The sequence below is a fragment of the Cetorhinus maximus genome, chromosome 4, assembly GCF_964194155.1.
Source record: "Cetorhinus maximus chromosome 4, sCetMax3.hap1.1, whole genome shotgun sequence".
In the NCBI taxonomy this organism is placed as follows: domain Eukaryota; kingdom Metazoa; phylum Chordata; class Chondrichthyes; order Lamniformes; family Cetorhinidae; genus Cetorhinus; species Cetorhinus maximus.
The window spans coordinates 101,290,946-101,315,336 of NC_135882.1; the positions used below are offsets into that span (position 1 = coordinate 101,290,946).

Below are 24,391 nucleotides of genomic sequence, written 5' to 3' on the forward strand. Positions count from 1 at the left end.
AGAGGACACTAATAAATTGCAGAATGGATATGTAATTGGCAAATTAATTTTAACACATACCAAAATGCACCACCACACTTGTAAGAAGAAGAGGCCACAAGCTGCTTAGATTATTAGTATCTAAATGAGTTGGAGGCACAAAGGGATCTCAGTGTACACGTTCACAAATCACCAAATAGTGACAGGTTAATAAGACCATCAAAAGAAAAGCAAACCAAATACTGGCACTCATTTCTGCAGGAATGGAATTTTTTAAAAAAGTTGTGCTAAATTTGCATAAAAACTTGGTTAGACCATAGTTGAAGCACTGAGCACAATTCTGGTGACTACACTGTTAAAATGGTTTAAAGGTATTGGGGAAGGATGGAAAAATGTTTACAAGGATGATGATACCAGAACTGAGGAAAGGTACATATTAGAAAACACTGAATAGACTGGTGTTTGAGAAGGCGAAGAGATGACATGAAGAGGAATGGTAAGAGGCTTATGTGGACAATAGATGCCAGTCTATTCCAGTTGAATGGACCGTTTCTGTGTAGGCTCAATTTAACTCAAATGTACTGCCATTCTGCCTTTGATATGGGTGTTCAATTTAACATTGTTGAAGAACCAGTAACATTAGTTTTTGTTGCTGATACATCCACTACTAATCGAAGTTAGATTGGGCAAAAAGATCCACTCAGGAGTCTTAGCTGACAGGAACTGATAGCTTGCTGGGCCAACTTTTTTGATTGTACTGCACATGCTGTATCTGACAAAAATCAAGAGACCAGTCATGGGAACTAGAGAATAAAATGTAAATCAGGTCATATTAAAAGAGCAATGTCTTACTTGCACCGAACAGTTCTTAACACACTACCTTTGTTGTTATAAGATTTATAAATATTTACCACAATCAAGAAAATGAAGCCTGTAACTATAAGCCCAAAGATCCTCACTCATAATTCATCAGGAGCTTAAATTAACTTCTGCTCAAAATTTAAAATTTTGAATCTTCCTTCAGATGAAATAGTTCCAATTCTACTTCCCAGCTAAGATCCAAACCTTAATGTGAGGGGAAACTTTAATAGTAGGGGATAGATATTATTGATGTACTATGACAGTATAATTTCTAATTCTGAACAGGATAAATCATTTGCTTGAAGACAAGCACTCAAATGTTTTACCACAAGCCTCCACTTTAAGATAAATACTTGCCTGCAGAAGATTTGTACAAAAGGATCCCTTTTAAAAAAAAACACAAGATGCTTCCATCAAGCCTCTGATTAAATAAAGCATGTTAATAAGATATCAAAGAAATAAGCATTATCTGGGCTATAACGTAATGAACAAAGGTCTCCCAATAGAATAACTAATAAAGGCACAGCATAGCAGAGCCACATAAGCAGAATGCCCCATAAAGTCTGTACAAAGTTAGATGATCTCCACTGGGTTGTAATTGGCCTCAGAAACTGTTAAAAGAAAATTAGCCAAGGCTCCTGTTCCTAATTTATAACTGGTAATCTTGCCGTAAACTTTTTGTGGATATCAAGCAAAAATAGTATTTGGAATAGCTGTGATTCCCCCATCGTTTGGATCGTGATTCAACACTTACTGTCCACACATGCACATAAAGGAAGATCACTCTAATCAGGTACTGGACAGTCTTTTCAAAACCAAATCACAGCAAAATTCAACGCCTTCAGAAGGGGTGATAAAATTAGTAAAAAAGAACTGTATACACTCAGCATATAGCAACATTAAGGAAGTTTCATTCTATGAATATTCTATGCTATTCATTGTGTCATCAAACACAACCTTAAATTGTGTATGCACCAATTACTGTTTTTGGAACACTGATGTTTCTTGAAAAATACCATTCGTTAACATTTATCTAGAAATTTGATCTCTTTGAATTAAAAGCACAATAGGTTTAAGCTTTGGAAGGATTAACCGTCCAAGGATTTGTTTTCTCTCGTGTCATATACAATAACCAGGGATAATTTTGGGTTATCGTTTGTTTCTAGAAGCATAAATCAAAATATTATGCATATTCAGCATGCATTATAAAAATTATCTTTTCAAACAGGTAGTACATAAATATTTAAGGAAATTCATAACTAAAAATACACGCAATGAACTTAAAACTACAACTTTCAGATATTTCCATTATATTCAAATAGAACCAGTCATGGTTTAGGGTGGACTCCTAGAAAATGATCTGTGGCTACAGAAAGTACTATGCAATTAACCAGAAATGTAAAGTTTGCAAAAAGCAGCAAAAAAAAATTGATGCAACTTTAGAAAGCGCATTCTTCAGTGAAAATATTCTGTTATAATTTCAAGAACAGTTACATATTTATAAATCAATGCTAAATTCAACACAACCCATCTGGAAAAAATGTGGGGGTAGGCAATGCATTGAGAATGTTCAGAAGAAATGTTTCTTGGTTATTTAGAAAAAATGAATTTTTCTAAACAGAATTCTAATTCAAAGACCCTCTACCATTTCAGAAACATAGCTAAGCAAAACAATTTCAGAGGCATTGACTGCTGCAATTAGAGGCAGTGAACATTTTTAAGCTAGTAGTACATTTCAAAGCAGCACATTATCAAAAGATTAAAAATATTTGATGCATTTAAGGCAGTAATGAAGAAAAATCAAGTCAAAAGATCAAGCCAGCAGTCCATGCAAACAATGAAGGCTCAGGCCTAGTGCTTAGCCAGGATAAGGCCAAACGTCTGGCAGGTAATTTGTATTTATGATTAAAGCTAGACGACGATGATGACCAAGCAACAGATTTTAACAAAATGCATTGCATAATATGCATTATTTGTATACAAATTCCTGAAGAATACAGAATCAATAGCATACTTTAGCAATAGATGTTTTTTCTGACATTATATCTACCAGAATTATATTTTTTAAAGCAAAATTAAAAAGATCTCTCCACCCATAGGAATATCTAAATTGATAAAAACCATCACACCAGTTCTGTTAGCCCTGTTTCACAGCTGTCTTTTTTTTTTAAAAATAGGCTCAATATCTGTCCCAAGGTAAATCTGGAATGTATTTCACATCTAATGCTCATTTCCCCAGATTACCTCAACGGTTACCGAGGTCCAGCTTCTTTGTACAAACCAGCTACAAGAGGAAATCTCACTGAATGCATGACATGGTGACCTCGACAGTCAGGCATTCCACCAATCAGATCCCAGAATTTTACAAGCTCCATCAATCTGGTTTGCTTAATAATACCACCAACTGCAGCTCAATCCTAAGGAATCCATTTTTAAAATTTATTGGGGAGTGTTCTGTTAATTTGTTTACTAACTATATTTTAATTTAGGCAAATCTACTTGGTCTCTCCTTTAGTAACAGAATTGGCATAGTCCCCCTTTACAGAAATAATTACTTTATCTGATTCGAAATAACGGCACAGAAGGCAACCAGCAGAATCAGGGAGGGCGGGGGAGGAAGGAAGAAGAGAGGAGAAAAAGCACAAGGGCATTCATATATATATATATATATATAAAAAAAGGCACTTAGTGCTATTAATGTTTCAATATTCTGTACAATAATAAGTCACATCTCATTTCAAAAAAAAAAGATACAAACATAAAACTAGTAAACACATCTCGGTGTATGCCGTTTTATTATGTAATCCATTGCATTTCCTCATTCTGCTGCAGTCTCCAGCCATATCTAAACATAGTACTGATTACCTGTAAGAACGCTCCCCTCTCACTGTGTGCTTCCGAAAAGGAATAATGGTGCCATTGTCCTGCACGATGTCGTTATTATTCTCACCATTTGGGGAAAGTGCTTGTGGTGTGGGGCCAGGCATTGGAACCATCCCAGGCTACAATTTCTCACTGCGTGCTGTGGAGTAGGCTCTGAGCCCGTTTCTTCACAACAGGGCTCTACTTGACCTCAGTACTGACGTCAAACGTACTGGGAAAAAAAAACTGGAGACGTTGGGCAGCAGCCTTGTCATGTGACAGGATTTTACCATAGTAACCAGCTAACTCACCAGGTCTCGATAACCCACACCGGAATTTAGCAGAGCCACGTCAATATATCAAAAGTGAAACAAGAGGCAAATGCAGGCACACTTCCATCTGTTGTCTAATCCCCCATTGCCTAGACTTTCCTCCCTTAAAACCACTTTTTCATTCAGACTACATCATAAAAGCTTCTTCTGAGAGGAGGATAAAGAAGCATTCCGTTCTTCTGTTCCATTTAAAGCTTCGTTATTGTTGTCTTCAAATATAATAATGGCTTATTAATATAATTTTATATTCAGTTTTTCATATCTCGCTACTTTGCATTGTTTTATTTAATTCCACTCCAAATAAATAAAAATGCCAACCATTCTTATGAGCTTTTCAACATAAATCAACTGTGCCACATATATACATGAGGACAGATGAAGTAAAGAATGACAAGAAACAGTTACTTTATCAGGAACAATGGTCATTAAATACTTCAGTCAAAATATGAGAATCATCACATTGCAAGGCAAACATACACACCAGATTTGTCAGAACAGGTTAAACTGATAATTGCATAAACATTTTCATGTTTGATTTTATGATTTCCTTTACAAATCTCAAGCAGTAAGTTGTAAAGGTGACAACCTTAAAAAAATGTACACACTTGGATTGAAGTTATAAGGGTAAAATGGTGTAACAATTGCACCATGAGTAAGAAGATTACATGCATTTCTGAAAGGAAGTAAAAAGGTGATTGATTGAGGGATATAATGAATAGACAAGCAGGTGGAGTTGGTCAAGAAGTCATAGACTCCTCTGCTACAGTGATTTTGCCTATTCATAAACATTCTATGTTCAAAAACTCAAATTCGATGTATACATTTGTTATATTAAAGTCTGTGCACACTTCCTATCGAGAGCATCTCTGTCATCACACTTGTATCAACTTTTACCCATGAAAATTTCTACACCTACATTTATAATGGAAACCCACTATGTAAAATGCAAGAATATAATTACACCCCTCTCCCCTGTTACCAGTAGTGCTACCATAGCACCTCAGTTTTGTTTCTCCCAGCTCCTCAACCTATACTACAGAGAAATTTCTATGTTCCAACTAGTTCTGTCTCCCATATTAGTATAAATGTTACTATTTAACTGTCAGTAACGGTATAAATCCAACTTCTGCTTCTGCTAATTGTGAGGTGTTGTCAGTACATTCTTAATTTGGGAATTCACTCATATTTTTTAAACATTGATGTGCCTGAAGTTGTGTTTCTTTCATAAACGAGTACGTCTACTAAAGCCACTTTGGCTAACCATTGGTGGTAGCTTTTCGTCTCTTAAGATGACGGTTTGCACCATGGTGGCCAACTCCGTTATGTGTCACCTTTTCAGCTTCGTTGCAGGAGTTGCCAAATAGGTGACGCATTTAGACATCAGTCTGTCTTTGGGTTCCACTCCAGATTTTTTGTCAGGCTTTACTTCCTTCGCCTTCAAGTCTCCGAGGTATCCACAAGGCAATGGAGCTATTTGCCCATAGCTGGGAGTGCCAGCGTGTGTCCACATGCCAGTGGGCCTGCATACTGCATGTCTGGGGGCCAAACCGCCAGTGGGTTTCTCTGAAGCTTTAGCCTGAGGCCACAAGAGACCAGTTTCCATGTCGCTACAAGGAGGCACAGCTGAGGACTTGACAATGGTAAGGCTCAGTACAGACAGGGACAGACTTACACATTTGGCTGTCTTTTTTGCATTGTTGCTAGCCAGCGGCATGGGCAAAAATGAGAAGTAAAAGTGGAAAGCATGCCAACTCTCTTCACCCACACACTAGACACGTCACATCGACCTGTTTGAAACACATTAGCCATTTGGGGTATATGACACTACATATGCGGGAGATCCACATCCAGTTTATCCATTCCCATAAGAGGATCTCACCATTGCTGCTCGGCATCAACTCCCTGAAAGGCTAGAATTAAACCTGCAATATTTCCACCCTTTACTGCTATGAAACAGTGCGCCCCCTCCAGTTTAAGCAGGCACAAAATATTTTTGCAGTATCATTCTCAATATAACGGGGATATAACTTAATTAATGCACTCTGATAGATTCTACAGTATAAGGGAAGCATAACATGCCTTCAAGATATGTTTCCAAACATACTGCTCTTTCACAAATAGTGAAATAATACATGCTTCAGCTTACAGCAGCACATTATTCCTTTCCTACAATGGATATCCTTGCAGAATAAAATGTCTTTGCACCTCCTGACTCCCCAAAGCCTGTCAACTATCTACAAGGCACAAGGCAGGAGAGTGATGGAATGTTCTCCACTTGCCTTGATGAAGACAGTTCCATCAACAGTCAAGAAACTTTACACCATCCAAGGCAAAACAGCTCACTTGATCAGCACCCCATCCACCACCTTAGACATTCACTCAATCCACCAGTGACACACAGTGTACACTGCTGCCACTATCTACAAGATTCACTTCAGCAACTCACCAGGACTCCTTCAACAGCACCTGCCAAACTCGAAGGACAGACACATTGAAGCACCATCATCCTCAGATTTCTCTCCAAGCCACACACCATCCGGAATTGGTAATATGTCACTGTTCCTTCACTGTCACTGGGTCAAAATCCTGGAATTCTCTTCTTAACAGCACTGTGGGCGTACCTGCACCACACAGAGTGCAGCTGTTCAAGAAGGTAGCTCACCGCCACCTTCAAGGGCAATTAGGGATGGGCAATGGATGCTGGCCTTGCCAGGGATGCTCACATCTCAAGGATGAATAAGTTTAAAAAAAAAATAAGATTCATCACAACCTTAAGGATAATTTCTTCTAAATAAGAAGTTGCAAGCTAGTCAACATTTCAAAACTCAAAACAGGCATGATGCCAGAACCCTTTTCCCCCTCAATTTGACAATTATTTCCTCTCTTGACAGCACGGACTCCTTAACTCCATATAGCACTATGAGAATCCTCTACAATCTCAATTACTCATTTGTGAATCTTTGACAGCTAGCAGACTATTTGACTTCAGAGCAGAGCAATCATAACCAAGCTACATCCTATCCTTACCTGATATTCTCACACATGCACTTCCAGCAGGGGTCAATGGATAGCATTCAGAAGTGCAAACCCTATTCAAATTTTCCATCACCAACCCGTGATAAGGTCAATTGCAGTGTTGCTCTAACAGAAGTTAGCTAGCTCATCAGAGACAGGGAATGAATCTGGCTCTTTCCTACTCTTTGAAACTTAGCTACTAACTTGTTAAACCAATAGGTGTCTCCAGAAGCCAGTTACACACTATGATACTCAATTTCAAATTTTACAAGACTTGCAGTTAAAACATGTTCTTGGAAACAAGCCCTTTCAGCTTAGAGGGGACTAACACACCCTTTCTGCTGCAGACATTCATTTCCAAAAAACATCATTTTCTTGTCAAATCCTGAATTTGTCTCTTTTTAATCCTAACAGCCACAGTCGCTTCTCAATAACAACCTCCAACAGATATGGATGTTCTGTTGATCAATCCTTCATCAATGCCTGTCCTTGATCCTTAACAGATGTACGGCCTTACAGCAGTTTTCCCCTTACAAGGTGGAACATCTTTCATTGTGCTGAGGCTCCTAGCTTTCTTTGTTATCAAACCACATTTTTTCTAATTTCTGGCAGTTGCTTGATTCATGAACCCTACAGTACGTATGTTGAGACATCAGCTCAGGTTTCACTTGTTCATTCATTTATTCTTTTACAAATATCCATTGTTTCCTTTAGTATTTTATTCCTTTAGCTTTTGACTCACCATATCTAATTATATTCTCATTTCGAATCTTATGATGGCAGTTACATTTTACATCAGAAACATTTCCCCCAGACACTCCGAACAATCAAAAATGGAACAACATTCTAGAGGCTAGCTCAGTGAGCTACATATACCATACCAATACTTGTTATAGTACAGCCAAGAGATTTTTCAGGGAGAAAAACCGTACGAAAACATGGAGAGGTTTTTCTCCCCTATGTAAATTCCATAATACAGAAAACAGCATTCAGTGATCTCTTCATAATTTCCACAGCAATTAAGAACATGTTAATGATGCTTTAGCTAACAGAAAATTAAAATCACAAACTTACCCTATTACAGGATCAGAAAAAAAAACTGAGCCTTAATGTAATACTCTGGCTATTTGTAGAAGGCTGGATTCAAAAACAAGAAAAAAATAGAAATAAAATTAATCACTGTAGCCTTTATTGGTACTGTTGGGACATAGAACGGTTATTTAAATACAAAGGCTCTAACATATTGTTGATAACAAGCCTTCTACTTCTTGGACACAAAGGCTTAATGTTTAGTGCATCCATCTATTCTGCATGTCATTAATGCAATGAAATGAATCACTAAATTGTCACATTCAATTTTTTTGCTTTGTGACTGGTTCATGCACATTTGTCTGAAATTGCTAATTTAATTTTATACCACATATACACAGCAACAACATGCATTTCTACAGCACCTTTATCATGGCAAGACATCCCAAGGCACTTCACAGGAGCATAATCACACAATGAAATTGACACAGCCAAAAAAAGGAGAAATTAGTTTAGATGACCACAAATCTAATTAAAAAGGTAGGTTTTAAAAGGAACATCTGAAAGGAGGAGAGAGAAACAAAGTGGCAAATCAGAGGTTTTAAGGCAGGAACTCTATTGCTGAGGCTCTACCCGACCAAATGCATGGCTGCTGATGGTGGAGTGTGGGAAGCTGGCGATGAGTATAAAGGGGTTAATTCTAACTGATATGCTAATGAGACACAGAATACATCATCACTGTCATCACTGGAAGTGATGCAATGTCACGTTATCTTGCTCTCTTGTAGAGCATCATGTTAAGATTTAGATACAGTAAGAGATGTTCCAATTAAGTTGATATTTTCCTTACCTCAGCAGACTCTAACTATTCTGCATTAATACAACGAGACCAAGATTATTATATGGTAGCAGCAAGTGAAAGAACAAGCATGGAAAAGTCTCTGCCATTACCAGAAAGGTTCAAGTAGTTGGCACGTCTCAACCAAGCAGTGCGGCTGAATTGGCACTAAAGCTTTGCCAGACATCACACTGCATCAGGCGAGCAGGCCAGTACACTATTATACACAATTGGCAGCTGCACCCGACTAGGTTATCGTCTCCGACGGATTGAAGAAAAAAAGCCATGTACGATGAAGTAATAAAAGCACTTGATGCCTACTTAAAAAGGTTACCATTGCTGAGCAGGCTAAATTTAATGAGCATCCCCAATGACAAGGGTAAAGTATTGATACATTTATCAACGATCTGCAAGTCTATATAGAGAACTCAGAGTATGGCAGCTTAAAAGATGAAATGATCAGGGTCAGAACAGTTAGCAGAGTCTTGGATAAAGCACTGTCTGGCCACTTGCAGCTGAGGGATGATCTATCCTTAACAAAGTTGAATTGCCCGAGTAGACAAACCAAGATCAGGAAGCAAAATATCGATCAGTAATTTGGGGTGACAGGAAGAACCATATCCCAAAAAAATGAGTGTGTCCGTGGGGTGTGTTCAAGTTAAAAGCAGAGAGGTGGCTGTGCAAAAGCAGGGGAGGCATGAAGAGCAGCTAGAAACCACCCCAGACAAATCGATGTGATGGGAAAGAACACAGGTGCAGAAATTGATCTGTCAAAGAAGCCAAAAGCCATTTTTGCAGAAGCATCACTTCCAGGCTGTGTCACAGTGAGAATACTGGGCAGAATAAGCAAGAAGAAAAGCCTTTGAAAGGTGGCAAGATCCATGAAACAGAAGATATCAATGATGTTGAGATGCCTTTCCTTGGTGAGATCCAGGAACCAACCGGAAGCTATTGAGTGCAGATATATAAGCAGAGGGAAACAAGGTACGCTTCAAGTTAGACACAGGTGCAACAGGTTTGGTTCTTTCAGGTGCTGAACTGTGGTTGGAGAAAAGTTCTCTCCAGCCATCACGCATAAAACTAAAGGTCAAAGGACAACTGAACACAACCCTTCAATATAGAAAGAAAAAGAACTGAAACCTTTCATGTGATCCTGAACCAGAGTTGTTCACTCTTAAGCAGGAAAGCCTGTACCCACTTACATCTCATTTACAGAGTAGAGGAACTGGAAAGCCAAGAAATTCAGCCTAAAAACTTCAGACTAGGAAAGTTGAAGAATAACACATCACCCTTCATCCTGAAATGAAGCCAGTGTCTGTTTACACCCAGAAATGTTCCTCATCCACCCTTGCCAAAGATAAAGAAACTGATTCATGTTGAACCTGTAAAAGAACCAACAAGCTGGTGTTCAGGGATGGTCCCAGTGCCAAAATCCAACAGATCTATCAGAATGGACGTAGACCTTACGTAGCTGAACAAAGCAGTTGAATGCAAAGTACATCCTATGTTGTCTGTGGACGAGAGCTTAGAAAGATTGGGAAAGAGTTCAATCTTCACAAAGCTAGATGCAAATAGTGTTTTGTTGGCAACTGTCCCCCTATGGAGAGTCTAAGTTGCTCATAACCTTCCTTATACTTTGGGAGGTTTTGTTTCAACAGATTACCCTTTGGCATCACATCAGTACCAGAGATCTTCCAGAGGACAATGTCAAGTATCCTAGAAGGATGAGGTGAAGTCACATGTCACATGGATGATGTCCTGATCCATGGATCCATTTAAACAGAACATGACACTGGAGTACAAGCTGTGCTGCAATGTCTACTGGAAGCAGGACTTACACTCAACAACAAATGCGAATTCTTACAGCCGACTTTCAAGATCCTTGGGCATATGGTGGATGCATCTGGTGTCAGAGTTGATCCACAGAAGACAAGAGCAATCAAGGAGTTTCCAGCTCCTTGGAACATGACTGAACTCCTGAGATTCATGGGTATGGTTAATCAAGTCGGCAAGTTCTTGCCTAACCTAGCTGTCATGAATGAACCACTATGTCAGCTATTACGAAAGACAATACTTGGGCCAGAAACTTACCTGTGTCAGGCGGGCTGGATGGGAGTGGGCGCGAAGCCAATCGCCGCATGTATTCGGCTGCGTGCTGCCATTTAAACGTGGGCGGGCCAATTAAGGCCTGCCCAGCGTGACACATGGCCGGTAAGTGCTACCTGTGTGTGTGTGTGTGTGTGTGTGGTGGTTGGGGGGAGGCAGGTAGAGAATCCGGGCCTACGCTCTTCGCGCATGTGTGTAAAAGCGCAGGAATCTCCCCGCAAATTTAATTATTTTATTAAACTTTCAGAAAATCTCATCCCACCCGTGGATGAGGTTTCCTGAAAAGCTCGAAGACCACTTGGGCTCTTCGCCTGCTCGCCAATCTTAAGGTTGGACGGGCAGCGCTGTTAATTAGCTTAATTAGTTTCCTAATGGCCTTAATAGGCCTTTGACAGTTTGGCGGGCACACAGCTGCCTACGGCACATGCCCAAACGAAATATCTAAATGATGCGCGATGACATCAGGATGCATGCCCAATGTCATCACATGTCATTTTGCGCGTCAGCGTGTTGGGCCTGCCCCTGCATGCCACCGGCAATACTCTGGCCTTGGTGTTGGGATGAAGCACAACAGAAGTAGTTTGAGAAAATCAGAGATGCTGGTATCACCTGATGTTTTAGCTCACCATGACCCAGAGCTAACCACCATCATTGCTGCAGATACGTCTTCTAGAGAATTTGGAGCTGTAATCCAAGATACAGACAGATGGAAAGCATAGACTAGTTTACTACGCATCCCGTTCACTGACAGAGACTGAACAGAGATATGCAGTGAGAGAGAAAGAAGCATTAGCTGCTACCTTGTGAAAAGTTTGCAGATAATGCTCTTGGTCTCCAGTTCAAGATAGAGACAGATCACAAGCCCTTAGTGACACTTAAATTCTAAGGAGTTAGCAAAAATACTTCCACAATTCAGGTGGAGGATGATCAGCTTTGATGCAAAGAGTATATTATGAGGAAACAGCAGACTACAACAGATTCTTTGTCCCATATCCCAGTGACAAGGTCTGAAGAAGGTGATGCACCCTTCATCGAAGAGGTAAAAACACCTTTGCGTCGACAACAAACACAATTCTACCAGCAACAACTCAGCAACTGAGTGAAATCAGTGATGCACAGAAATCTGATGAAGAATGTGCTCAGGTCAGAGACCACTGCATAAAAAGGATGGCCAATATACATGCCACACAATCCCATTCTCAGACAGTACCAGGAACAGAGGACACCTCAGTGTAGTTAATGATTTACTCATCCATGACAGAAACTGATCATTCCGAGAGTTCTGAGACTCAGCATACTGCAACGATTGCCCCAAAGCATTTGGACATCACAAAATATCAAACCAGAGCAAGGTGTTCTGTTTTGTAGCCAGGTTTCAGAATCATTGGAAGAGATGATATCAAGCTGTATGGCTTATGCAATTCATCGCCAGGAGACAAGAGAACTGTTGATGTCATCTTCCTTACAATCAAGACCATGGGAACATCTGGGGCCTGACCTCTTCGAACACAGAGGTAAAATATTCTTGATTGTGGCAGACTACTACTCAAGGTGGATAGAAGTCAAGCGACTGCAGGGTCACACTTCTGAAGCAGTTGAAGGAGATATTTGCAACATATGGAATCCCAGACCTTGTAATTTTTTTTGTTATTCTTTAATGGGATGTGGTTGTTGCTGGAAGGCCAGCGTTTGTTGCCCATCTCTAATTGCCCTTGAATTGAGCAGCTTGCTAGGCCATTGCAGAGAGCATTAAAGAGTCAATCACATTATGACTCCAGACCCACAGCAATCTTGGACAATGGACCACAGTCTGTTAATGAATACTTTAAAGAGAGTTCATGGTATCATATAGATTTGTCCATACTGCCACCTCACCAAAATACCTTCAAGCCAATGGTGAAGCTGAAAGAAGATGCATACAGTGAAAGCATTAATGAAGACCTATGATATCCAACTTGCATTTCTGAAGCCATCATTCAACTCCACTCCAAAAAGCTTTAGCGTCATATGAACTCTGCTTGGGAAGATGATTGAGGACTCAACTCCCTATTCTTCCAAACACACACATACTGTATATACAAGCTGATGACATAGACAATGCAAGGGAAAAAAGAGGATGAGTATTGTTCTAGCCAAATGTGGAATTATGACAAACACCACTAGCACACAACCTAACAGACCTCCAGCCAGGAGAGCCAGTTTGGATCTGAGACCAAGGTTGCTATGGACAATCCTACCTTATCCAAACAGGCAATAGGATGGTGAGATGGAACAAACATGCACTAGTTGCCACACAAAAGAAACTTTCTACACAATCGAAGCAGTCATCTACCCAACCGAACAGATCAGAGATGCTGCATTCATCTACCAAATCGGGATGACGAGGCTGATGAACCGGAATAATCTGCCAATTCTCCTTCCACCCAGCAGATTCTGAGAGATCACCCGCAGGACTGCATGCCTGACTCAGCTCCTGACCTCATTATGGCCTTGGTTCAAACATGGACAAAAGAGTTGAACTCAAGGTGGCGAGGTGAGAGTGACATCAAGACAGCACTTGACCAAATGTGGCATCGAGCCCTAGCAAAATTTGAATCAGTGGGGATCAGGGGAAAACTCTCCACTGGTAGGAGTCATACCTAGCACAAAGGAAGATGGTTCTGGTTGCTGGAGGTCAATCATCTCAGTTCCAGGACATCACTGCAGGAGTTCATCAGGGTAGTGACCTAGGCCCAACCAACTTCAGCTGCTTCATCAATGACCTTCCTTCCATCATAAGGTCAGAAATGGGCATATTCAATGTTCAGCACCATTCGCAACTCCTCAAATACTGACACAGTCCATATCCAAATGCAGCAAGACCTGGACAATATCCAGGCTTGGGATATATAGTATAACGGTTTTGATTCTAATTGTGTGATATGATAATGAGGCAGTATAAATTTTCACAGGAAGTGATTCAATGTCACATGATCTTGCTCCCTCTTGTACAGCCTTGTGGTACGGTGTAAACACATTATGAGATGTTCCAATAAAGCTGATGTTTTCCTTACCTTAACAAGATTTATTACAACATAGCATTGAAAATAATCTATCAAATACTTAGGTACGTGTCATTGTCCAGGGCACTAAATAAACTTGCATGTAGATGTAATTTGAATAAGCGAGAATTCAATTTCCAATAAATAATCATATTAATTGTACAGCTAATTGTTAGAGGCCTGAAATATAATTCACTACCTACTTTACGACATTAGAAGTTAGCAACTAATGCAAAGATTCAAATCACTGGATTCATTGTGGATGCAAGGTTATACTAAAACTACACATGCAATATTTGCAAATCATGGCCTTGCAATATTCAGTGAGGAGCTTGGTAATAATTATTTATTTCTGGATCAATTAGGAGGGGTACTAAATCACAAGATTAACAAAGAAAACACAGATAGCTGTAACAACATCAAATGACTTGTAGGTACGAACAATAATCTTCATGTTTCGGAAACGCAGCCAATAAAACTGCTCACGATCCTCTGGTGAAAAAGATTCACAAGCACCGATATCCAACATAATAGAGGTCATTGCTAACTAACATCCAGTGTTATGGTTCGAACTACCATTTATATACCTTTGAATGTTCAACTGTAAACAGTTCTTCAATAGACCCAGAATTTGCAGTGGTAATAACAGAATGTCCGCGTTTGCCTTTATTACTGGGTAAAACTGACAGAGTTCTGGTATTCACACATAAAAGACTTGAAGGATTTAAGACCACGGTACATTGCAATACGCTTTACAGCCAATGAAGTATATTTGAAGCACAGTCTCTGTTGCAGTGTAGGAAATGAGGCAGCCAATTTGCACACAGCAAGATCCCAAACAGGTACAATAGTTTAAATACGATTTGTATTCCCAACTTTTTACTTCCCAATTGAAGAATTCTCAGTAATCTGATTGGTTCATCATCCTGTCTGCTGCCTGCCCTATTCACAGACCCAAAGATGCCTCACAGAAGGCACAAAATTCAAACTAATGTTGGAATAGATGTCTGCACCCCAAAGCCCACTAAAACATCGTGGGCAGTTTTCTGAGGTCAACGGTGAGCACCATTCCTTCACCGCTGACTGCAAAATCTGAGTCATTAGATATGGCAGGATCCACCATGTTCAAATATCATATCTAGAATTACAACTTGAAATCTGTCCCAAGACTTCAATGCTGTAAGCAACCAACCACGACACAGCTACTTCACAGTTAATGTCCCGCAATGCTGCTTAAGGATTTATACATACCCAAATTGTTCAATTAATATTAGTGTACATACATATCCTTCAGAAATTTAATATTCACAAACTTAGATTGCTGAATGCCATGCAAGAACACAATCAAGGCAAATGTAGATGGTCCAACACAAATGGCTTAATGTACAATATAGATCACAACAGGATTATTGCAGTACCTAATTCTTTTACCACTAGTCAGCAAACTTGGCTACTCCATCTATCATCCTGAGCAATGTCATAACTAATTAGACATTGACTCCAATTCTGTTAAAACACCAAAGATGAGTCCTATCTTGCCAAGAACAAACTAATTATCCATCTGTCAAGTTTAATCTTGGTCCTCAGTCTCTTTACCTGCTCTTACAAAAAGATTAAAAGAAGCAAGTTCCGCACAACTGAGAAAGTTTCCAATTTCTGGATGAATACTAACATTAATACACATCCATTGTAAGTACATTCTCCTTTTTGACTGCAGTCAAAATATGATACATGAGTTTGTATTCCTCCATGATCTGAAGAGTTAACATAGATTCCACCATGTTTGGAACGTCAAACAATTTGAGGCCAGATAAATAACAGTCTTACTTGGGAGGGGCTGAACAACATCCAATTACAATCTTACCATTTTGTATGGGTGGACTCTAATTTAGAGCTACGGAGATAGCAAACCCACAGACACTAGTTACAGCAGAGCAGTGCTTGAAAATGGTCACTGAAGTTCATGACTGAAAGCCAAAATTTGCCAACTATCATGCCATTGGAGCACAAACTGAGCAACAAGAGCAGAAAAGACACAATGCAAACTTTTACATAAAGTCCACGTCTACATTGATTTTCTACCTTGGCGGAGGAGTTGAGGTCCTATTATAAACAGGTGAGTTGCAACATAGCAAGTGTTGTGATGCTGGGAGTTGTAATTGCAAACCTACATGTATGCAGTCCACGGCTCTGATGACTTGGCATTAAAAGGCACGAGGCTACAACACTAAGATAAAAGCAAAAATACAACACTGTTTGGCAGAATCATGAGTGGCAGAGCTATTCCACTAAATGCATATTATGAGGAAGCTGGAAAACACTGTAGACATTGCCAACCTCTTAATAGACAGGCCAGCTAACCAGACCCAAAATACTATCTTTTAACTATGGTCATAAGAGACCAATATCAGTTCGAGTGCTCTCCACAAAATAGCGCCCCGCACAATCCCCCCAGCCCCTCAAACCTCATCTTAATCTGCAACTGGACCTCAAGCCCTCTGGACCACACGCTCTGGAATTCCATTAGTAATCCTCTCAGCACCTCCATATCCTTCTCAACCTTTTAAGAATCTTAAACTCCACCTCAGACTTACTAATCTCTCTTCTGGCTCAATGCCCACGTTTTCATTAATGCTCAATTCTACTATTCCAGTGCTCTCGTGGACAGCGTCCCCTTGCATACTACAAAAACCTGAGCTCATCCAAAACTCTGCAGCCTCATTCCGAACTTGCAGCGTGGCCTGTTCACCTATCACCCCATGATCAAATCCCTCCATGGCTTTGTCCCCTTCCCAACTCTAACATTGGAGGCCTACAATCTTCGAGAACTCTGCATTCCTTCACTTTCAGGCTTCTACACATCCCTGATTTTCATTGCACCATCATGGGCAACTGTGCCCTCAGCTGTCTCAGCCCTAAACCTTGTAATGGGCTCCATAAACTTCTCTGCCTCCCTCTCTTCTCCTTTAAGACACTGTTTCAAACCTACTTCAATGACTAATATTAAAGCAAAATACTGGGGATGCTGGAAATCTGAAATGAAAATGAAGTGCTGGAAAACTCAGCAGGTCTGGTAGCATCAGGGGAGAGAGAAACACAACTTACTTTGAGTTGATGCTGCCAGGCCTGAGTTTTTCAGGCACTTTGTTTTTATTTCCATCTCTATGACTATCTGTCCGAATATCTATGTGGCTCAGTGTCAAATTTTGTTTGATAAAGCTCCTGTGAAGAACTTAGGAAAATACATCAATGTTAAAAAGTGTTATATAAATCCAATTTGCAGTTGCTTTGGTGTAGCCAGCAAAAAAAAATCATACGCTGCTGCTGTAGGATTTACAATCACTGTGAAGTTTGATAATGTGCCAAAAGGCATCAACACCTGATTACAATAAGATGAACAATGAAACAGATGCACTATTAGTACTGATACACTAACAATAAAAATGACAAGCTGAAAGAGCAGTTTTACAGTAACTTCATTGATGATTACTGTAACAGGATCATGCAAGTTGATCATGAAGAAAGTCTTTAATGCATATGTTCGCAGTCATGCTGTCTCTGGCATGGTCCGGTACATCTCAAGGGTGTCAAGAAGTACAAGGACAATTATCTCTGAGAAAATCATCACCTTCCAGCAACCATATAAGCATTCTGAATATTAGAACTAGCCAACCCGACTTGCAAGGCATAAAAATTAACAAAGTTGATCACGAAAGAAAATGCTAGAAGGTCCAAAGTTTGATACACGCTAATCTACTATTGGGAATACAAATGCTGGCTGGAAGCCTGTTAGATGCCTAGATGTAAAGCAAATGAAAGTCCAAACACTAAACAGAAGACCTGCCATATCATCACCAAAGCTCGTCTAAGTGTAGTACTTACAGATGTTGCCAAGAGCAAGTGAAACATATTGCATATACAGTGGAGAATATTGACATAACTGGTTTTGTTAATTGCCAGCCACGGGAATAAGATAAGAATGACTACTCAATACGAACATTGTTTGAAGAGTCGAGAGAAACAGAAGGCAGTTTTTCTTAGCCTAATTCCCCTGCAAAAGTATGACAAAACTTTAGTCCTTTGGCTCAACCCAGGTTGTACCAAATTAAAAATCATTGGTGGGGCACAAAAATTGTGCCGAATTGTGGATGAAACCGAAATCCATGTAGAGCAGAATTGCATAAAGCACCTCTTTGGCATGACGATAAAAGAGGTGCAAGACATACCAAAAACGCACCTGTCACGAGCGTGAATGGTACCAACCACATTGCTCTGGTCTGCAAGAGTGAAATGACACAAAAATGCTACAAGCACTTTAATGAACTACCATAGACAATCCATCATTGTCTGTAATCCATCAATAGATTAAGCTTTCAAAGGTCACACAGCAGCCACACAAAATGAATAAGATTTCCAAGATTGCCAAGGCTACTGAGGCCTTCAAGGCAATTAAGTTCCAGAAATGGATAAGACTCCTGTAGCGATTTACAAGGGCTCTCAGTGGCCAACTACAACAACTTGTATTTATATAACAGAAAATACTGGAAGTACTCAACAGATCAGGCAGCATCTGTGGGAAGAAACAGGGTTAATGTTTCATGTCGCTGATGATCATTCAACTTTCTTAAAAGTCATCATCGACATGAAACATTAACTCTGTTTCTCTCAGGTCAGGTGTTGTCTGACCTGCTGAGTATTTCCAGCATTTTCTGTTTCTAAATTCAGATTTCCAGCATCTGCAGCATTTTTACTTATACATTTATATAACTTTTTTAGCTTAGCAAAAAGGAAGAATTATAAACATAGCCATGTCACCACAGTTAAAATTCCAGCAGCAGCACATGACCATCCAAGATAGAGGAAATATCCTATTAATTAAAGTCACTTACAAGTTGATCACAATATCAATATATGGATATAGTCTCAGATATTATGAAAATTACAAATTTAATTTGGAAAAGCTAACTTAATCACTGTTTTTAATTGCTATGGATCATACATTCACAGTATAAATTTGAAAAGTTTGATATTGAAGGCAACAGACAAAAGTTATATTTCAATGTTATTAGGAATATATAAATATGCACAAACTGGGGAGACCATCCAAATAAAATTGCTAGTCTCAATATTTCAATTCGCATTAACCCTTCCAAACAAATCAGTAAAACTTGGTAACACCAAGTGAGAATTCAACTGATTTTGATAATAGCAAAAAAAAAAATGAATAGCCTGTAAATCAAACAATACTGAGAACAATCAGGGTGGTTACAATGATCAAGGAGTTAAGTTCTGATTTTTCCAGTTTTGGTTCACCAGATGGCAAGAAACAGGCACTGATTGTGTCTCAGTGGAGAATGGATGTTCGAAACAGAGCCTGCAACTGAAGGCAGGGGTTGTGTGGTTGGAGATACTGGCAACAAAACAAATTGAGTCACTGCAGCCTGAATTAATATATCATCTAGTGATCTTATAAAAAAAGAGAACATAATGGTCAGAGGACTGGAAGAAATCTTATTTCCCAATCTCTTTCTAGCTGAAAGGTTCCACACAGGGCTCCAAAGATGGGAAGGGGAAAATAAATTTAACATTTCACTTATTTTTGGTGACTTTGCACTCACCAAGAAGTGAGGACATCAGTCTCACTTTGGCAAAATTTTGCCAAATGAGTGTATCAAGCAACCTTCAGACAATATGAATAGTCTATATGGAAAGAATATAGATCACCTTTGACTACCAAATTTAATATACCAGTATAAATATTTTTTCCACATTCAGCACTTAACACGGATTTTGTGTTGTTTAATGCTGCAGGCACAACTGTAATTAAGAGAACTAACATTACCCAAACTTATTTTCTTATGGTCTGCAGAGAAGAAGTATGCTTTTATTCAATCAATCAGTCTGCCTAGGTTCTGGAGGTGAAAGGCCAATGTTCAAATCCACTGTGTGATTCAAGATTGTATTTTTTAAGAAAAGTAGGATTTTATATTATAGGCAGTAACACAATCCCACGATTCAAGTGACTGTGTTGCTCAGTTCACTTGTGGTTTAAGATTTCAGAATCCAACTATAGAAACCATGTAAATTCCAACAACAAGCTTTAAAATATTCCAACTGCAAAGTCAAATACCTAGCATTATACAGGAATAACACTAAACGTTATATTTTTTATATAAATATAACATTTGCAGAAGATCCAAGAGTAATATGCTATAGTTCATTCCTGGCCTATTTTACTTCTTTATACACACGAGATTCCCATGCCTCTTCAGTTTCTATAAAAAGCAAGGACAAACCATTCATTTGCCTGAACTTATTACACTTTGAAAATTATAAAAAGATTTCTCGTTGCTATCTTTGTTGTGAAATGGAAGGAGATAATGCTGGACTTCTTGTGTAGGGGGATACAGTCATGCACGTAGCTCCTGTAGGAAGTTAAGAACAACTGTTGAATTTGAATTGCAGCCAATAGTTTTTGTGCATCTGATGCTTGCTGCTCATAAGCCTGACTAATTAATTAGTGTACAATATCCAGTCATTTCTCTGCTTTCCACCAAATGGCATTAACCTTTTTTGAATCTCATTTATGAAGACTTTTCTTATACTAGCAAACATACTGGAAATATGACACTTTGCCAGATAAAAATAACAGGTAAGAAAATGAACAAGGCACCCAAACTATTCTGAAACTTCTAGAGGACCCAATGCTACCTAAAACTTCCCCACACCAACCACAAGCAGCAAGAACCCATGTCTCCAATTATCAGCATATAGCATTAGAAAATCATATACTTAGCAGTTTGTCACTAAATTGCTGTCAAGTTCATCCATAACATATACTTGTAAATAAGATTTTATGTTTTCAGTTGCATGAGGGTTATGGCTAATTTGTAGGGTTGTCAACCCTCCAGGATTGGCCTGGAGTCTCTAGAAATTGAAGATCAATCTCCAGGACACAGCTGTGTGCAACCCTGGAGAAAAATCATTGAGACATGAAAAATATTGCGGGTTTTTGTCATTTCCTTTGAACATTTCTCATTATCAGGTATAAAAATATTGAAAAAGATAGGCTGTTTGGCTGACAGTTAAGCATCATGCAATTGGGCAATGAGACTTTTTGCATTCCAATTGGTGTAAGAAGACATTATGTCACTAGGATGGATGTGTTGGCCGACTAATGGCTGGAAAATAGGGGCAAGTCACGTGATGAAATTTCCAGGAATACATTAAATCACAGTTGGCAACCCCACTGCTTTGTGATGAACAGAAATCTGCAATAAGAATTCAAATAATTGGGTTTCGCACATCATTAAATTGTCTGAATGGATTTGTTTACCCTTTGCTCAACCTAGGGAGATTTTTATCGCAATAATATGCAGTAAGTTAACAGACCAGATCAGGTGGTCATCAACTTAGGGGAGAAAAGGAAAGATGATGACATGGCAGGACTTGGAAGGATGACTGACAAGAGTGTCTAGGATTAGTTTCACTTTTGATTTAAAATTGATCTGTTCCTCTTTTTGACCCAAAGCTGCTAAGAAAAAAAGCAGAGCACCTTCCTTCTCCAGATTACTTTTCAGCACTGTTGGAAATGAGTGACTGGTTGGGGACTGGCAGGGGATGTGGTTTGTGGTTGGTAAAGGCAACAGGCTGTGTCTGGCTACATTAGTATGCAGTCAAATAGCCTGCCAACACTCCTGTATAGATTCATTGATATACAATAGTTACTTATGAAAGGTAATAAAACTGAAAAATAATTCAAATAATACATTGGTGGTTAGTCGTTTTCTCTTATAAGTTATTACATTGCAGATAAAGGAGTTTTTTCAAGATTTACAAGCCAGAAAAGAGGATGGCACTTAGAAACAACTCATCTTTGGACTATTGACAGGCATTGATACTGATTATGTTACTGGACTAGCAATCCAGAGCCATTAGTTCAAATCCTACCACAGCATGTGAGGAATTTAAATTCAGGTAATTAAATAACAAATCTGGAATAAACAGCTAATATCAGTACTAGTGACCACGAGAACTACCGAGTTATTGTAAAAACCCTTTTAGTTCACAAATGTCTAATTAAATAACAAATCTGGAATAAACAGCTAATATCAGTACTAGTGACCACGAGAACTACCGAGTTATTGTAAAAACCCCTTTAGTTCACAAATGTCCTTTGGGGAAGGACATTTGCTGTCCTTAACTTGTCTCACCTATATGTAACTCCAAGCCAGAGCAACATGGTTAACTCTTTACTGTCCTCTGAAAATAGTCTAGCAAGCCACTAATTTGAATCAAATCACTACAGAAAAGAATAAGAATAAAACCAGATAGACCACCCAGCTTTGACCTAGATACTGGAAACAACAGAGGCACATGCACCCTAGTCGGCCTTGCAAAGTCCTCCTCACTAACATTTGGGAACTTGTGCCCGATGTCTTCATACTCTGGGCCAACATCCCAGATTCCTCCATCACATCCCTGCGTATGTCCAGTTCCACCAGCAGGACAGACCCATTACTGTAGCACTGTGGGATACAGTCTGGAGGGAGTAGTCTTCGAAGTCCAGCGGCAGGTGGTGAGAACAACAATAGAAAAACCTATTTGGCCTCTCACTTACTAATTTACCTGTTGCAAATAGATCCATGGATGACATTATTGGTAGGAGTGACCACAGCACAGTCTTTGTGATTAAGTCGTCCCACCTTCACGCTGAGGACATTCTCCACTATCTTGTTGGCACTACCACCATGCTAAATAGAACAGATTTAGAACAGAGCTAGCAGCTCAACCAAAGTGCTGCGGGTCATTATCAGCACACTCTGTAACCACAAGGCTCGGCATATCCCTCACTCTACAATTACAATCAAGGGAAATGGTCAACCTTGGTTCAATGAGCAGTGTAGGACAGTATGCCAGCAGCAGCAGCATGCAAACCCAAAAAAAGGTGCCAACCTGGTGAAGCTACAACAGAGGATTATATGCATGCTAAAACAATGGAAACAGCGTGCTATACAGGCTAAACAATTGCACAACACAGATTAGATCCAAGTTCTGCAGTCCTGTCACATGGCGGTGGACAATTAGACAAGTAACAGAAGGAGATAGCACCAAAGACATCCCCATCCTCAAATGATAATGAAGTTCAACATGAGCACAAAAAACAACGCTGAAGCACTCTCAATCATCTTCAGGCAGAAGTGCCAAGTGGATGATCTATTTTGGTCTTCTCCTGGAGGTTCTTAGCATCATAGAAGCCAGTCTTCAGCCATAAAAACAAAGAACTGCGGATGCTGGAAATCCAAAACAAAAACAAAAACACAAAAACAAAAATACCTAGAAAAACTCAGCAGGTCTGGCAGCATCGGTGGATAGGAGCACAGTTGACATTTCGAGTCTGCATGACTCTTCAACAGAACTAATTAAAAATAGAGAAGGGGTGAAACATAAGCTGGTTTAAGGGGAGGGGGAGGTTGGGACAGGAAGAGCTAGGTAGCGGGCCAGTGATAGGTGGAGATAACCAAAAGATGTCACAGACAAAAGGACAAAGAGGTTTTGAAGGTGGTGATATTATCTAAAGGAATGTGCTAATTAAGGGTAGAAAGCAGGACAAGCAAGGTACAGATAGCCCTAGTGGGGGTGGGGTGGGGTGGAGGAATCGAAAAAGGCTGAAAGGTAGAGATAAAACAATGGATGGAAATACATTTAAAAATAATGGAAATAGGTGGGAAAAGAAAAATCTATATAAATTATTGGAAAAAACAAAGAGGGGGAAAATCGGAAAGGGGGTGGGGATGGAGGAGAGAGAGGTCATGATCTAAAGTTGTTGAACTCAATATTCAGTCCAGAAGGCTGTAAAGTGCCTAGTCGGAAGATGAGGTGCTGTTCCTCCAGTTTGCGTTGAGCTTCACTGGAACAATGCAGCAAGCCAAGGATGGACATGTGGGCATGAGAGCAGGGTGGAGTGTTGAAATGGCAAGCGACAGGGAGGTCTGGGTAATGTTTGCGGACAGACCGAAGGTGTTCTGCAAAGCGGTCACCCAGTCTGTGTTTGGTCTCTCCAATGTAGGGGAAACTGCATTGGGAGCAACGAATGCAGTAGACTAAAGTTGAGGGAAGTGCAAGTGAAATGCTGCTTCACTTGAAATGAGTGTTTGGGCCCTTGGATGGTGAGGAGAGGGGAAGTGAAGGGGCAGGTGTTGCATCTTCTGTAGTTGCATGGGAAGGTGCCGTGGGAGGGGGTTGAGGTGTTGGGGGTGATGGAGGAGTGGACCAGGGTGTCATGGAGGGAACGATCCCCACGGAATTCCGCCGGGGGGGTGAAAGGA

The 24,391-nt window shown here is 39.8% G+C and overlaps 1 protein-coding gene across 4 annotated transcripts in view; it reads right to left on the reverse strand.

The window, feature by feature from the left end:
• mapre2 (microtubule-associated protein, RP/EB family, member 2) overlaps positions 1-24,391 on the reverse strand; it is a 106,471-nt gene that overhangs the window by 59,492 nt on the left and 22,588 nt on the right. Inside the window, exon 1 of one of the 4 annotated variants that reach the window (XM_078540544.1) lies at positions 3,706-3,927. The exons of the other annotated variants lie outside the window; for them this stretch is intronic. Coding sequence (XP_078396670.1) covers positions 3,706-3,836 — 131 coding nt within the window. The 5' untranslated portion in view covers positions 3,837-3,927. Of the gene's footprint in view, positions 1-3,705; positions 3,928-24,391 lie in introns of those variants that run through there. 4 annotated transcript variants of the gene reach the window in all.